At 33.0% G+C, this 14,814-nt stretch overlaps 3 protein-coding genes across 5 annotated transcripts; all 3 read right to left on the reverse strand.

Annotated features, from left to right (window-relative positions):
- Positions 1-287: 287 nt before the first annotated feature.
- On the reverse strand, positions 288-5,028 carry LOC120283591 (WD and tetratricopeptide repeats protein 1-like). 2 transcript variants are annotated; one of them, XM_039290297.1, is made up of 9 exons: positions 4,958-5,028; positions 4,282-4,359; positions 3,455-3,590; positions 3,262-3,354; positions 2,967-3,095; positions 2,442-2,557; positions 2,226-2,343; positions 792-897; positions 288-316 (listed from the first exon to the last, which is right to left on the reverse strand). In XM_039290297.1, the coding sequence occupies exons 3-9, from the start codon at positions 3,566-3,568 to the stop codon at positions 303-305; spliced, it is 690 nt and encodes a 229-aa protein (XP_039146231.1). In that variant the 5' UTR covers positions 3,569-3,590; positions 4,282-4,359; positions 4,958-5,028; the 3' UTR covers positions 288-302. The 2 variants fall into 2 exon arrangements, with proteins under 2 accessions (XP_039146231.1, XP_039146232.1); XM_039290298.1 differs by lacking the exon at positions 288-316 and having other exon boundaries at positions 798-897; positions 2,191-2,343.
- Positions 5,029-8,012: 2,984 nt separating this feature from the next.
- On the reverse strand, positions 8,013-10,182 carry LOC120283592 (chaperone protein DnaJ-like). The gene is made up of 5 exons (XM_039290299.1): positions 10,014-10,182; positions 9,858-9,935; positions 9,648-9,723; positions 8,876-8,949; positions 8,013-8,303 (listed from the first exon to the last, which is right to left on the reverse strand). The coding sequence occupies exons 1-5, from the start codon at positions 10,107-10,109 to the stop codon at positions 8,232-8,234; spliced, it is 396 nt and encodes a 131-aa protein (XP_039146233.1). The 5' UTR covers positions 10,110-10,182; the 3' UTR covers positions 8,013-8,231.
- Positions 10,183-11,833: 1,651 nt separating this feature from the next.
- On the reverse strand, positions 11,834-14,773 carry LOC120283593 (dolichyl-diphosphooligosaccharide--protein glycosyltransferase subunit 4A). Of its 2 annotated transcripts, XM_039290300.1 has the most exons (3): positions 14,676-14,704; positions 12,448-12,478; positions 11,834-12,226 (listed from the first exon to the last, which is right to left on the reverse strand). In XM_039290300.1, exon 3 carries the CDS (start codon positions 12,224-12,226, stop codon positions 12,113-12,115), a length of 114 nt encoding a protein of 37 aa, XP_039146234.1. In that variant the 5' UTR covers positions 12,448-12,478; positions 14,676-14,704; the 3' UTR covers positions 11,834-12,112. The 2 variants fall into 2 exon arrangements, 1 of the variants encoding a protein (XP_039146234.1); XR_005543298.1 differs by lacking the exon at positions 12,448-12,478 and having other exon boundaries at positions 14,676-14,773.
- Between the last annotated feature and the right edge of the window lie 41 nt (positions 14,774-14,814).

Here is a 14,814-nt window from a genome sequence, read left to right on the forward strand (position 1 = left end):
ATCTTACTGAATAGAGATCACCCCAGACATCATGGAAAAGTAAAATGGAGCGAGGAGATGCTCAAAGACCCTGGTTCCAAAAGGAGGAGAACAAACCTGCCTTAATAATATCTTAAAACAATAAAAAAATCATGAATGTAAACCTTGTTATGCATTTCTTTAATATAATACATTTAGTGCCAAAAGCCTAACAGATCTTTATTTGCAGAAAACACTACTGTAGTAGCATCAACTTATTCAAAGAAGTCAGTGTTTCCACATGCCCTCAATGAAATAAGTGGTCAATCATGGCCATTTCCAATTTACTTGTACTTACCTGGAAAAATGAATAAGGACATCAATTTGCAGTCAGGGAACAGTTCAATTTCTGTTTAATATGGACATAAATCACAAAGCAACATTGAGATTTATCATCTCCAAAGGAACAGTTCAGAGTTCAAATTTTCTCAAAAAGAATCTCGACACCACAAATGTCACTTCCAAAATCTTAAATAACAGAGTTGTTTTGGCACACCCTGATATGACAAACATATTCTAACAAAATGCTAACCATATAGAATCTAGGAAATGAAAAGTGATGTCAAGAATTTTACGGACCAATTCAAACAATTAGTTATTTTTTCAAGTTATAATACAAGCTAAAATTAGAAATTTTGACAAAACAAAATAAAAAAGGAAAAAAGAATATATCCTAGAAGCAGAAGAATATGTAGGCATGTGTCACAAAATTACACAAATAGAACTCAGAATGTATTCATTCCATAGGTTGCAAATTTGTGGGCAAAGCTTACCACATTCTACATCCATTAAATATACATGTTCTCCACTGTAACTCAAGAGCACCTCTTCTCCATTTGGGCTAAAAGTGACATGTGTCAAGTTCAAACTTGACCTTCTCTGGAAACAAAACAAAACAATTTAAAAGTAAGAATCAAGATTTAAAAAACAGGTTAAAAAAATCATGACATGTTAATATTATGGGTTTATTTAAAGTTCATAAAACAAAGTCTGATATCCTTCATGCTTATGGTAGCTAGAAAAAGAAAAGAAATTTTTCTCACGAGAAAAGAAAGAAAACAAAAAACAAAGGGAAATGATAATTAGTATGATAACGATTTGACATCATGGGTTCCAACTTCCAAACAGAAGCAATCAAAAATTAAGGCAGCGATGTTTTCAAGATTATATACAAAGACTCCTAAAAAACCAAGGTGAAGTCTTCAAACAAAGATAATCAGCCTTTAACTGAATGTTCCACGTCTTGGACTGTTTCCTGACAGGGCATTTAGCTTATCTCCATTTAAGCAAGTCAATGTAATGTGGTTTAACCATAAAAGTTAAACCAACCAAATAAAAATAAAGTATCTCGGTGCAAACAAAATTTAAAAAAGAAAATTTAAGTACTTACATATACATATGAATAAACAAGAAAACCATTCTACAAGATTCACATGCTCACCATCTAACAAGAAATCTTAGGTCATGACAATGGACTGAATTTGCATGAAACCAAATCGTTCTTTAAATGAATGCAATTCCCAAGTTATTTTCTTATATAAACATACAAATAAAAACTAGCCAACTAATAGGTTACTCACAACCACCACTAGATTAGCAGTAGCAACACAACAAAGCAACTGAATAATCTTATCTTAAGGTCAATATTAATTTCCAGCAGCGTATGTTCTATCAAAGCTGCTCAGCATCCTTCAATTTTCATCTCTGACTCTCTACCAACACTTAGTGCCCAACTAAATGGCCTTTACTCATGAGCATATGAATTGGTTCGTTGTTTGCAAGGTCAATGGGGAATTTGCATTCAATGGTGTTTAATGCCTCTGCCTTCCTTTGACCCTATAGCGCTTAATCCGAATTTTGTTGGTAATAATTTTTTTTATCCGCAAAAACTGAATAAACTGATAACCCAATGATTGACCTATGATTTAATAAATATCTAAGACAGGAACGGACGCTAGCAAGAATTCAAAGCATGACAATAGTAAAAACCTGTATAAACAACTAAACCAATTACTGGAAAATAATAATGAAATTTTCTATGCTTCATAATATGCATAACAGACAGATGAAGCCTTGAAGATGGCAATGAGATGTGTAAACCAGTTAGAATAAAATATTAAAAAATGCATCATCATATCATAGTAGTTAGCTACCAACAGAAATAACACGTACAAATATGGTATGCCGCTAGAGAATGGCAGACTTACACGCTCAGCTAGATGCACTGGACAAAAATAAGTCACACAAGGGGGCAGTTTCATCTTTGTTTGACTGGAACTCAGGGGAGGAAGCATTCTTCTATCATACAATCGCCCAAATGCATCACTATGCAAGAATTCACATATTTGATGGCCATCCATTAGAATATGCATTAAAAAAGTAAAATGAACTCAATGAATTAAGCCAGTGTTGTCCAAAGTTACCTGCCACCAACAAGAATTTGATGAGGTCGAGTGGAGCTTATGTCACATGATTTTAAATGTAAACAATGCCCAGGAGGATCAGCTAGTGATTTCTTAGCTCCACATCGTAAATCAAGCTGTCCAATAATGCACACCATAACTGATATAAGCATACAGCTATATATATTACTGAAAAGATTGAGTTCATGGATGACGGTAAGTAAAACACCGGTTAGGAGGATTGTGCAGTCATCCTACCAACTCCATAAACCAACTCCATAAACCAAGCAAAGGGATTAATGTCAACCATTGGGTCAAAACCTTAAAATATACATACAAGTACAGCATCAAATGCATTCATTTAATAATTGACACAGTGCACACAATGAATAGCATCCAGGAAGTGGTATGTCCTTACTAGCCAATGCTTGTGAGTTATTACAAGCAGAAATATTGACTTCACTTCACTATCATATTGATTAAGACTAAATTAGCATGTGGAAAAAGATACAAGCAAAAAATAAAGCCGAAAACCCTACGACTTACAAGTACATGTCGACATTCTTGATTTGTGGATCCAACAGGAGGGCATGAAACACCTTCTCGAAAATCGTATTGTCTCAAAGTCCCATCCTCACTTGCACTCCATACCACATTTGGGTTTCCAACTTCAACCTGAGCACAACAAGCAACAAAACAAGAGATCTTCAGAATATCAATATTTAGACATTAAAAAAAAAAAACTTTATGAGTAAGAGTATAAATAATGAAGCCAGTCCTTAAAAGTCAATTCCTCCCACTTAATTCTAGAAATAATTGGTGCATCAAGGTGAAACCTTACAGCTAACTTCTTAACTCTCCTTGAATGACACTGGAATACCCCTGATGGTTCTACAGCATCTCCAATCACGCGAGACAAATTGAAGAGTCGGACCTAAGGATAAAAATAATGATGCAAACATACAAGCTTCAATTTAGTACATTGCTTTCTAAAATAGCACTTAACCACAATAAATGCAACACCAGAATCCCACCTCTGCATCTGCAGCCCCTGATACAACAAGTTCATCAGAGGTCTCTGGAACAAATTTGGTGCAAAATATATTGGCATTGTGTCCAGTGTCAATACTTTGCACAAGATTCCCCATTGGTGTAGCTCCATATATTTAACTGCATGAATCCAAGATATAGAGACTTTAAAATACCAAGTTAACTAAAGAAGCCTTTTGTTCACCAGAAGCAACATCATACACAAACCCAAACAGCATAAAAACATTTCAAAGGATTCACTGGATATCATAAAGTAAATCAACGTCACTTGAAGGAAAAATTATCTTTGTTAAAATAAGAATCACAAAATTAATCACTGAACCAGAGCTTGTGCAGCTGTGTGATGAATTGAGAACAAGACAGGAGTTTTTCATTGCCCTAAACTAGAAGAGTTGGTCGGCCACCAGTCACCATGATAAACCTAGAGGAGTAATGACAAAATGTAACAAATGAGGTAGCAATCTGAGGCAGCACAATGTACCATATATAAAAAAAAAAATTAAAGCAGTCTTTTATTTAGTCAATCACTATTTGGTGGCCTCAGTTCCGTAGTCAATGGGCTAGTAAGAATTCAAACTTTGACATCATAAAAGCATTAAAAATGTAACACTAGTTATAATAAAATTCAAAATTTTGTTTCTTTCCTTACATAAACCATTGTCATTATTCTTCACTTGGCATAGCGAAGAATATTACAAATAATCAACCATAAAAGCCAAACCAGGATGGCTGACTAAGAGATAATCTCAAAGTTTATCAAAGAGAAAACACATGGATAAAATAACTAGGTGGCAAAGTTCCATAAACATACACATGTATCATCTGATCCAGAAATCAGAAGAGAGCCTTTAGAATTCCACGCCAATGCATTGACACAGCCTTGATGACCCTGTCAACAGATGGTATTAGCAAGAAAAATAAATAAATGGCCATGTAAACAAATATCACCGCAATGCACCGCTTCATATACCATGCAAAATGGAAAGCTAAACTACAAAATAAAACATTATAAGAAAACTCAATCCATATTTCATGCAATATACTTATGAAACCAAACAAGATTAAGCACCAACTAAAACTCAAATGAAAGCATATTACAAAAGGAAATATATTTTTAGCAACTGACAAAGTCATTAGGCAGTTCAATCAATATTCACAATACATCAACCACTGTCAAAAAAATTGACAAAAATCATGATACCCAACATTTTCAGCGCTAGCACACAAACAGCACAATGGTTGACTATCCAGTAACAACCTAATCTTAAAGAATTCTGACAAGACACAAAGGAAGCATACTATCAAGTCATAAAAATGATACACAAGATACAAGGGATATGGTATTGAACCATATAAAAGTAATCTTCCTTCAAAAAAATATCTAAACATTAATCATTTATGTTTTTGCAAGGGGAAATAGTGAGAGATAAAGGAAGTGTCTGTATTGAAACTATAAAAGCCAAGAACAATTTTCACATTTAGCATACCTCCATTTCCTTCTTCAAGGTGAGCCTTTGTATAAAAAGATGAGTGCATTTTGCAACTTGAGGTTTATGTCCCTGCATATGTATCAAGATTCTTTATGTTAGTCTTAAAAATACATTGTTAGAGAAGACAGAAGATTAAACCAAGATGGACTATTCATATGTAACAAAAAATTGAGAAAAATAAAGAGGAGAAGTGTGTCCACTTTTCAGCTGATAATCACCTTTACCTTTAAAACTCCAAGAAGGGGCATGGAAACACCAGTAAGGTTGCTGAACAAAAATTTCGTCTTTCCTTTTTCAGGTTCTCATTAACAAAAAATTGAATAAAAGAGTTCTTGAGATGCTAACCAGCCAAAAAGCTTGATAAAAAGTCTCTCACACAGAAAGGTACATTAAAGCCAATTCAATAAATAATAATAATACTAATAATGATATCTATATCTCTATATCTCTATAGCTCTATAAGTGTGTGTGAGAGAGAGAGAACAGAGATAGCAACCACGGATTGTTGGTCTGTGTGAGCATCAGCGTCAATAGAAACAATTGTCATCCATGAAAATCCAACAAAAAGAAAACGCACAGTAGCACCAAATAATCAATTAAAAAAAAAAAGTAGAAAATGAAACAAAGGTAGCAACTTTCTAGAAAGTAACCGATAATCAGAATCCACACTCTATCGCATCACAACCAATAACAACCTACAAAGATCTAACAATCAAATAACACCACAAACAAATCAATAGAAAAAAAAAAACAAACAAACAATCAGGTCGAAGGAATTACTCGAGCAGGATCTGTCCGGCGATTGTCAAGGATGCGAGCAATGTTACCATCAGCGTAGCTCCAACGGTCCATCGCAAAAGACGAAACCCTAAACAACGTAACCCCTAGCTCGTTCTCCTCCCTCCTCCCTCTTCTCTCTGCTTCTCCTCCCTAGGCGATGCCACCCGTCTCGCTCTCTCTCTCTCTTTTCTCACGCGTTACGCCCTCGGTTTTGTATCCATCTCCCAAAGACAAAGACCTTCGAGAGTATGTGCCAAGATGATGCATCCGTTATACTTAATGGATCCGTAATCCAGTAATCGGATCCCATGTCGGGTAATCGGATCTCATTACAAAAAAACCGTTAATTAACTTTCCATGATGGTGTTTTTGGATTTTAAATCCGTTCATTGAAATGATCCGTAAGTAATTGGATCTCGTGATGAGTAATCGGATTTCATTACATAAATCCGTTAATTAACTTTATGTAATGGTGTTTTGAATTTTAAATCCATTTGTCATATTTATTGGATTTCACATTGAAATGATCCGTAATCGAGTAATCAGATCCATGATGGGTATGGGTAATCGGATCTTATTATATAAATCCGTTAATTAAGCTTTTATGATAGTGCTTTCACATTGAAACAATCCACGATTGAGTAATTGGATTCCATAATGTGTCCATTAACCTTTTATGATAATGTTTTAGATTTAATGTTTACCATATTTGTTAGATTTTCGCATTGAAATGAACCTCAATCAAGTAATTAGATTTCATGACGGGTAAACAAATCTCATTAAGTAAATTCGTTAATTAATCTTTCATGGTAGTATTTTTGCTCTAATGTTTACCATATTTTTTGTGGGATTTTCACAATGAGATGTGGATGTTTAAATAATAATGATAAAAAGCCGTTAACATTTAACGATGTCATAAATTGAGTGTTTATTGAGTTTGGAGCGTGTTTTTAATTAAGATTGATACTATGACTTAAATCAATTAACCTTTAATGATAATAGAAGATTTTATATATTTAATTAAGCATTTTATATCACGCTTGCCTTAGCGAGATCTATGTTTATATATAATATTAAAAAATATGGACAAAACCGATCATATGTCGGAAAATGACTATTTATTACTTACTGGTTAACCTTTCATGATGGGTAATCGGATCATATTATATAAATTAGCTAATTAACCTTTCATGATGGTGTTTTTGACTTTTAGAGCCGCTTATCATATTTGTCGATTTCACATTGAAACAATCCACAATCGAGTAATTGATCCCATAATATGTAATCGGATCTCATTATATAAATCCATTAACCTTTTTATGATAGTATTTTTAGATTTAATATTTACCATATTTGTTGGATTTTTCTCATTGAAATGATCATCAACCTGAGTAATCGATTTCATAATGGGTAAACAAATCTCATTACATAAATTCGTTAATTAACCTTTCATGGTAGTATTTTGAATCTGATGTTTACCATATTTTTTGTGGGATTTTCACATCGAAAACGTGGATGTTCAAATAAAAATGATATAAAGCCGTTAACATTTAAAAATGTCATAAATTGAGTGTTGATTGAGTTTAGAGCGTATTTTTAATTATAATCGATATTATGATTTAAATTAGTTAATCTTTAATGATAATAAAATTTTTTATATATTTAATTGAGTATATCACACTTGCCGTAGCGAGATCTATGTTTAGCGATATATATATATATATATATATATATATATATATATAATATTAAGAAATATGAACAAACTGATCCTATGTTGGGAAAAAAAAATATTAACTTTTTTTATTACAGTAATAATTATTTTTATATCATTATATTGATAAAAATTCTGCAAATTGGAGTAAATAAAATTGAGGTGTAATATGAAGAAAGAAAAAGGGAAAAATTGAAAAATGCAAAATAAAAAAAAGAACAAAAAGAAAGAGTATAAAATATTATGATTGTAATTTCTTTCATATGTTAACATCCATCAAATTTTTAATGTAATTTAATTATTTAATAAACAATCACAACAAATTAAAAATATAAAAACCCATATATTTATTTTAATTAATATTAATCAATCAAAAATTCATCAACTCCAAACTCTTCATCTTTGAATCAGAAAACATTTCTATGATCCTTTAAAAGCCACCCATAATTCATCAATAATCTTCACCAGATCAACAAAAGAAATAAGTGCAAAACTATGATTGTGCCATAATATTGACATGCAGCTGCAAAAATTGACACTAGCAACATCAACAACTAATCAAGTGAAAAACCAAAATTTTTTCATTCCCTAAAGATGTCTAGCATAGCACAAAAGCCACAACAAAGAAGACTGTGACTTCACTAGTTTGAACTACATGACTGCATTTTTCGGGTAACAATACCCTTAAAGCTACAGCTTATCTACATCGAAGACGCTAATCTGAATAAAGTGGGATACGATATCGATTGTATTTCAGGAAACATGTGTGCTGCTAATCTACCACATTGAAAATCCCGTACCAAGACCATGGCAGCTCAATATCATTCCCTTGTTTCGATTGAGGTAATTCTGAAATTAAACAAGAAGCCGCATTCATCAGTAAAAGAAAACAAGATTAAATTCCTAACAAGAAACAAATGATATTTATAAGAGGCGGGTTTTGAATATTTTAAGGTAACAATGCTTAACAAGTTGAAATTCTAGAAAAACTGAAGTTCGCAAGCATCTATTTTTGTCATTCGGAACAAGGCATTTAAACTTTTTCAAACAGTTTTAACCAATGCTGTCAAATGATCAAGTTGTTAAAAGTGCAGCTTTGGTTCGGATCAAAATTTCAAGTAACTGATAAAGTAGTATTTTAACATAGAGATCACTGCTGCAACTGGCAGACCTCAACAACTTTATAGTTTATACTAAGTTACAAACATTAATTAAAAACGAATATACCCTATTCAATTCATAGACAGATTGACTTCTATTCAATCAGCAAAAGAGATTTTCCAGTCCTACATTATTTATTTCATAGTTCCACTAGTAGAAACTGTTAGTACCAGAGTATTTATTAGTAATACAGGCCCTTTCTACTGAGTACACAAGCTAATATATTAAAATGTGAAATGCAAGAAAAGAGAGATTCTTACATTTAAACTGCTGCCCTGGATGTTCCTGATCCCCTGTGCATCATATTCTTGCCTTTTGACAGGATCACTAAGAACTGTTCAGAAAACATATAAACCAGTGACAATCTGCTGAAAATCTCTACATCTACTTCTAACAAGAAAAGCAATAGAATATAAAGCATAATTAATAGCACATGCACTCATTCCGTTCTCTCACCTTTTGGGAGGATAAATGAAAACGGAGGTTCAGAAAACACAGACAACACTGAGAAAAATTCAACAAGGTTGAAAAACACACAGAAAGGGATAAAAATTAAGGTATGCACAATAGGGTACACAGTCATTACGGTTTCTCTCCAATTTTTCATTTTTCCTATTTCCACATCAACATTCATTAAAACTACTAGTAGCAACTGCAGAAAAGCTATAATTTCCCAACAATATAATGAAGTAGATAAGCAAAGCCAAAACATATGAAAGAGCAAACACATTTACTTTAATTCAAAAATAATCTTTTAAACTTCATTCAACCAAAAAGAGTCGTCTATTAACTCACCAATTGCCGAATTTCTCGATAAACATAACAAAGCTGTGAAGCATACAAATATTTCTCATGATATAGAATTCATATTTTTAAGAAAATAGGGTATTTTTTTCCTCTCATGATTTGCTTTGCTTCACTATAATCCAAAGAAAAGGCACAAACTTTCTGAGCAAAAAAGCATCCTTTTCAACATAAAGGCCAAGATAATCAAGTAAAAAAAAAAAAACTCCCAATTCATAGCACAGGTACCTTGATATGCTTCGTTAATCTGTTGAAACCTTGAAGTCGCACCAGCCTCATCCTTCCTCTTATCAGGATGCCACTTCTACAAAAACAAAACAAAATGAAATTCAAAAAATTCAAACACATAACCAAACCCTAGGGTTTGAGAACATGAAATCCAAAAACTATATTTTTTAAAAACAAAAAAAAACAAAAAAAAACAAACAAAGAACAAACCAAAGCAAGGCGGATGAAATTGGAGCGAATAGTCTCATCACTGGCATCAGAACCAACCTCGAGAATCTGATAATAGTCCTGCCAATCAAATTCGAAAGAGAAAACGAGATAAAGGACCAAGAAGAGATGAGAGAATCAGTGGGGCAAAACTAGTACCTTTGGTTTAAGAAGCAATGAGAGAAAGCCATCGAAACCAAAAGGGAAGCCATGGCCTCTTCCTTCTTTATAGAAACCGAACTCGTCTTGCGACATCTCTTCGTCTCCGGCGAAGATACGAACAGCTCGAAACCTCTGAAGCTTTTTTCAGGTGGTGATGGCTGACGAGGGGGATTGATTCGCGGGCCTATTTATAATTTTTTATTTATTTGTTTTAAATTGTTTTTTTAGTGGAAATTGCTAAAAACAACTTGAAAGCTTGCAACATGCAAATATTCTCCTCCTTAAATTTGAATATCTATAAAAACCCCCTTTTTTTTAATACAATGATTTTTTAAACCCCCAAGCATCTAATAGTGATTGATAGAGTTAATTTGGATCGACTGAAATTGTCTCTGCGTGGGAAGTTGTGGCAAAGTGTGACAAGGGTTTGAATTATAACGCCTCGGGTCTGATGAGCTTCTATTTAAAAACACTGAGTACTGTTTAAATATGAGGGTTTTGTTTAAAAAAACAAGTTTTTCCGTTTAAGAAATGAGTACACGTCATTACTCTTCATGCTAACCCTAAATTCTTTTTGTTAATGTAATCATGCTAACCTAAATTTTTTTCCCACAAAGCTTATTAAATTTTTTTAATGTAAATATCGTTATTTCCATATAATAAAAGAATCACTCATCTTTATGCTTGCTTTGTCTTTGTTTAACTATAGATATTTCGCTTTAATATATTGCATTTACGCTTTAAAAGAGTGCTTAAATATCGTTGTTTCTATTTAAATATGTACAAGTGACCAAGATTAATTGGTTTTTATACCCAGGATTAATTTGTCAAGTAAATATTGGTTATTCTCGCTTAAATATCAATGTTTTCGCATTTAAGAAATGAATTTTTCTGCTTTAAGAAATGAGGTTTTACGTAGGTTTCTGTTTAAAAATGAGGTTTTCGACATTTGTTAAAGAAATGAGCTCTTTTGTTTAAAAAAATGAGCTATGTTAAAAAAATGAGTCTCTGCTTTAAGAAAATGAGTACATGCAAAAAGGAATGCAAAAAGAATAAAAATGTATGCAGAAAGGTTTAAGGCAATGATGGAATTTCATAATCGCAGGGGTAAAAAGTGAAGTGAAACAACAGCGAAGGACCGCCCTGGGGTGATTCAAAACTCACAGGGGCTGTTTGAGAAATTTTAAAATGCTTAAGGGGTAAACAATAATTTTCCCTTAAAATTATCTAGTATTTGTTCAAGTATTGAATATACTGTAAATTTATTTATTTATTTTTGCCTTGGTAAGGATCTACCAATTAATTGACAAGAAAGTTAATAATTTTTTTATATATAAATATAACAAATTTTGAAGTTGAAGAATCATGTGGTAGTCTTGTGAAGAACTAAAAATAAACTACAAGACTTACAAGAGTACTTAAATTAATTTTAATGAACCGAATCAATATTTGAATAAAAAAATATTTTTCACACAACAAAAAGGAAATATTATTTATTTATTTAGTTATTTATTCTCAAAGATGTATATCTTTGTGGCAAAAGTATCTGAATTTTTGGAGAATGTAATCTTGGCGTGGTGGGCTGCTCGACCAAACACCCCTTTTTCTTTTCTTAGAGAAAAAAACCATTTTCAATAATTATCTCAATAGTTATTATTAGTGGTAAAGGTAAACAAACATCTTTTGTTAATTTGAAAAATAAATTCCTAATAACAATGAGTTTTACAAGATGCTGGGGAGAATATAAGGCAGACTATTGCAAGTGTTGTGAAATAGTAACTTCAGTAATTTGTGAAAGAACCCTGGATATCAAGAGATGCAACACAATAAACAACCATCACGTTTTCTATAATGCCTTAAAGCATCTGATCATCAACACCCAAACGAGGGAGGGAAAAAAAAACTCGCAAATAAAAAGTAAAAACAATAGTTGTCCTATGGAAAAAAACTTCTAATTAAGAGTCATCTGGTACATTGAGTTCCTCTATAGTTGGAATTCGCTAAACTGGTAAAAATTCATTTAAGTAAAACAGATAAAATAACCAGACAATCTCTCTTCGATAATATTCATATAAACTTCAAGCAAAACGACTGCACTAGTTCCCTTCGTATTTTGGGTCTGCCATCACATAATGATATGCAATGACCAAAACAAATATAAAGATGCCAAGGAAGTTGGCAAAGAATCCCAAGTCCTGATCATCAATCATCTGAAAATAAAACAACGAAGAGCAATTAGTAACATGTTAACTTTCTAATGAGGACACAAAAAACATAATGCTATGAACTTTGACTCAATGAAATCAAAGCCATATATTCACGTATATGACAAAACTACGAGCTAGCCATGAGAAGCAAAAATAGTGAGGGTTCTTTGACAGATAAATAGATGGTGAGCAGTGATCAACAGCTCAAGTATCGTGTGCATCACCAGTGTTTCTTCTGCTTCTCCCGCCTGTAACCTATAATTATTCTTGGGCACTCATGAATCGTGCGCAAACTATAATACATAACAAGATCATTCTCCCAAATATAAGCAAGCAGTGAATAAGTGCTTCAATTAAACCACCCTTTCAAAATTTTACAAGTTCAAGATCGCAAAGATTGGTATAGTAATAAATCATGTAAAACTTGTCCCCAAGCCACTAATTATAAGTATCAAGTTGCCCCAAGCCACTAACAATAGGCACCAAGTCTTTATGCAAATACAAATGGCAAGATTAAGTTCATCAACTTCATCACGCGAATGGTTTAAAAGGGACAGCTAATTGCACAAAACACAGATCTTTGTACATTCATAAAAGCTTGTACCTGACAGAACAACTTCAATGAGAAACTCAAGAAGGTTGATGCGTATGAGGCAACAAAATTAATTGCACAAGCAAAACATGCAAAAAGAAAACATCATAAAAATGTGATATCCCTATCCTACACAAATATTGAAGTTAAATCATTTCCAATAGTTCCAATAGGCCAACAGGCACCCTGTAGGTTTACTTTCAGCAGCAAATATTACAGAAGAACATCACCCCAGATTATTTTTATAAGCACCTGTCTTTAGGTATGGATATACTCTAATTTCTAGGATTCTAAAAGCATCCCAGATTCAAATTAATTTTAACAAGGCCATCAGCAACTGTGATGAACTTCATACAATTCTTTGGCTTTATTCTGATATATTTGAAAACACAAGCCTTGAAATATTCTCATAATGGCGTAAACAATTTCTAAAGCATATAGTATTTACTGCATTTCATCGAAATAAATTCTTTTAACTATTCTTAATATGCTCCCCACGTTAGTTCTGACCTAACAAATTTACTTGTGTTTCAGATACTATATTTGCAATACTTTTAACAAACGGAAAGGAAATAGTTTGTGACCTCCTATGCCTCCAACACAACTATGGCTCCTCAGCCTCAAACAGCCCAAACACAATTTATCTCCTTTATCTGATTGATTTTATACACATTTTTATGGGTATTATCCTTCATTACACATAAATCCAAACAAAACCACAAAAAAAAAAGGATTCACAGCTAAAACCCAGACGATACAAAGGTACAGTAGAGAATGCAATGCCTGCAAAACTACAAGGTGAGCATCAAAACTACTAATGGTGTCCCACAAAGCAGCACCTAAATATTTAATTTATGTTCCCTCTGTATTTCTTTCTAATTCTAAATCACTCACCAAATGTGCATACTCTGAATTTTAAACTTGACATTTTACCTTGGCTTCACCGCATCAGCTCAAACCATCCAATGGGTACATTAACATATACAAAGTAACTTAAATAGAACCCCAAAAACTGAAATGTTGCAATCATACTTAGTACCTAGTTTCTTACAAGCTTTACTGCTCAAAAACTTGAACTTCGATAGTGCATCATATTATAGATTCCGACGAGCATCTTATCTTTAATCCCCGTGCTCTTAGGTAATGTATTATACAGAGAACCTTGATTTATATCCTGGCATAGAACTAAGTAACTACAATCAAATCCATGGTCCTTCATCGACAAAAATATTTGGAAGATATCAGCATTGTTCAGGCCCACTTAGGCCTAAGATCACAAATTTCGTTCCATATTTATGAAAATAAAATTCTATAAGATCCCTTAGGCATCATCATTAAGCCCTTCTATAGGGAAAGAAACAATGACATCTCTCATAGCATATGCACTGGTTTCAAGTAATTAAATTCTCCCAACATAAACAATTTTTTGCCCTCAATTTATTGGTAACACTACAAAGCCTAGTTCAATCTCAAGGAAACTCTTAAATAAAACTAATTCCCGAATCTAATGAGAAGAAAACACAAAATCCTAAATCAGAAATCAACAAACATGGTAAATAAACAAGAACTGCCTTTGCACCACCGACGCAAAGCAGATCATCAGCAACAAAATTCAACAGAGGATAAACAAGGCCAGATCCATCGAAATGTATATCCAAAAATCACAAAATCCTTCAATTCACACCAAAGGATCAAATAAAATGCAAAATAAATAAATAAACTATTCATAGATCAAGAAAACTAAATCAACTGTAACGCACGATAAGATCCACCAAATTTCTAGGGGTTTTAAAGCAAGATCTCATCTCAAAATTCAAGAAAAACAAAGCACAGGGAAAAACCCTAGTTAGAATCCCTTACCTTCGCGTCGGTCTTCGATGGAACCCGAGAGAACTCGAAGGATGAGAGCTCGAGATGGTCACTGGCTTAGGGTTTTATAGGCCGAGAGTTGAACACGTGTCCCTTCATCACCCGTCCGATTCATGAAATCGACGACCAG

The sequence above is a fragment of the Dioscorea cayenensis genome, chromosome 19 (genome assembly GCF_009730915.1).
Source record: "Dioscorea cayenensis subsp. rotundata cultivar TDr96_F1 chromosome 19, TDr96_F1_v2_PseudoChromosome.rev07_lg8_w22 25.fasta, whole genome shotgun sequence".
NCBI classification, from domain to species: domain Eukaryota; kingdom Viridiplantae; phylum Streptophyta; class Magnoliopsida; order Dioscoreales; family Dioscoreaceae; genus Dioscorea; species Dioscorea cayenensis.

What these genes read in the sequence shown, in the direction of transcription:
- LOC120283591 (XM_039290297.1), bottom strand. Translation starts at nt 3,568, where the DNA reads ATGGGGAATCTTGTGCAAAGTATTGACACTGGACACAATGCCAATATA. An exon ending in GGAGAGTTAAGAAGTTAGCT is followed by an intron (nt 3,096 to 3,261) that starts GTAAGGTTTCAC and finishes TGTTGTGCTCAG; the next exon opens with GTTGAAGTTGGAAACCCAAA. An exon ending in AAGAATGTCGACATGTACTT is followed by an intron (nt 2,558 to 2,966) that starts GTAAGTCGTAGG and finishes ATTATTGGACAG; the next exon opens with CTTGATTTACGATGTGGAGC.
- LOC120283592 (XM_039290299.1), bottom strand. Translation starts at nt 10,109, where the DNA reads ATGTCGCAAGACGAGTTCGGTTTCTATAAAGAAGGAAGAGGCCATGGC. An exon ending in GATTAACGAAGCATATCAAG is followed by an intron (nt 8,950 to 9,647) that starts GTACCTGTGCTA and finishes TTTTCTGAACAG; the next exon opens with TTCTTAGTGATCCTGTCAAA. An exon ending in TCCAGGGCAGCAGTTTAAAT is followed by an intron (nt 8,304 to 8,875) that starts GTAAGAATCTCT and finishes GTTTAATTTCAG; the next exon opens with AATTACCTCAATCGAAACAA.
- LOC120283593 (XM_039290300.1), bottom strand. Translation starts at nt 12,226, where the DNA reads ATGATTGATGATCAGGACTTGGGATTCTTTGCCAACTTCCTTGGCATC.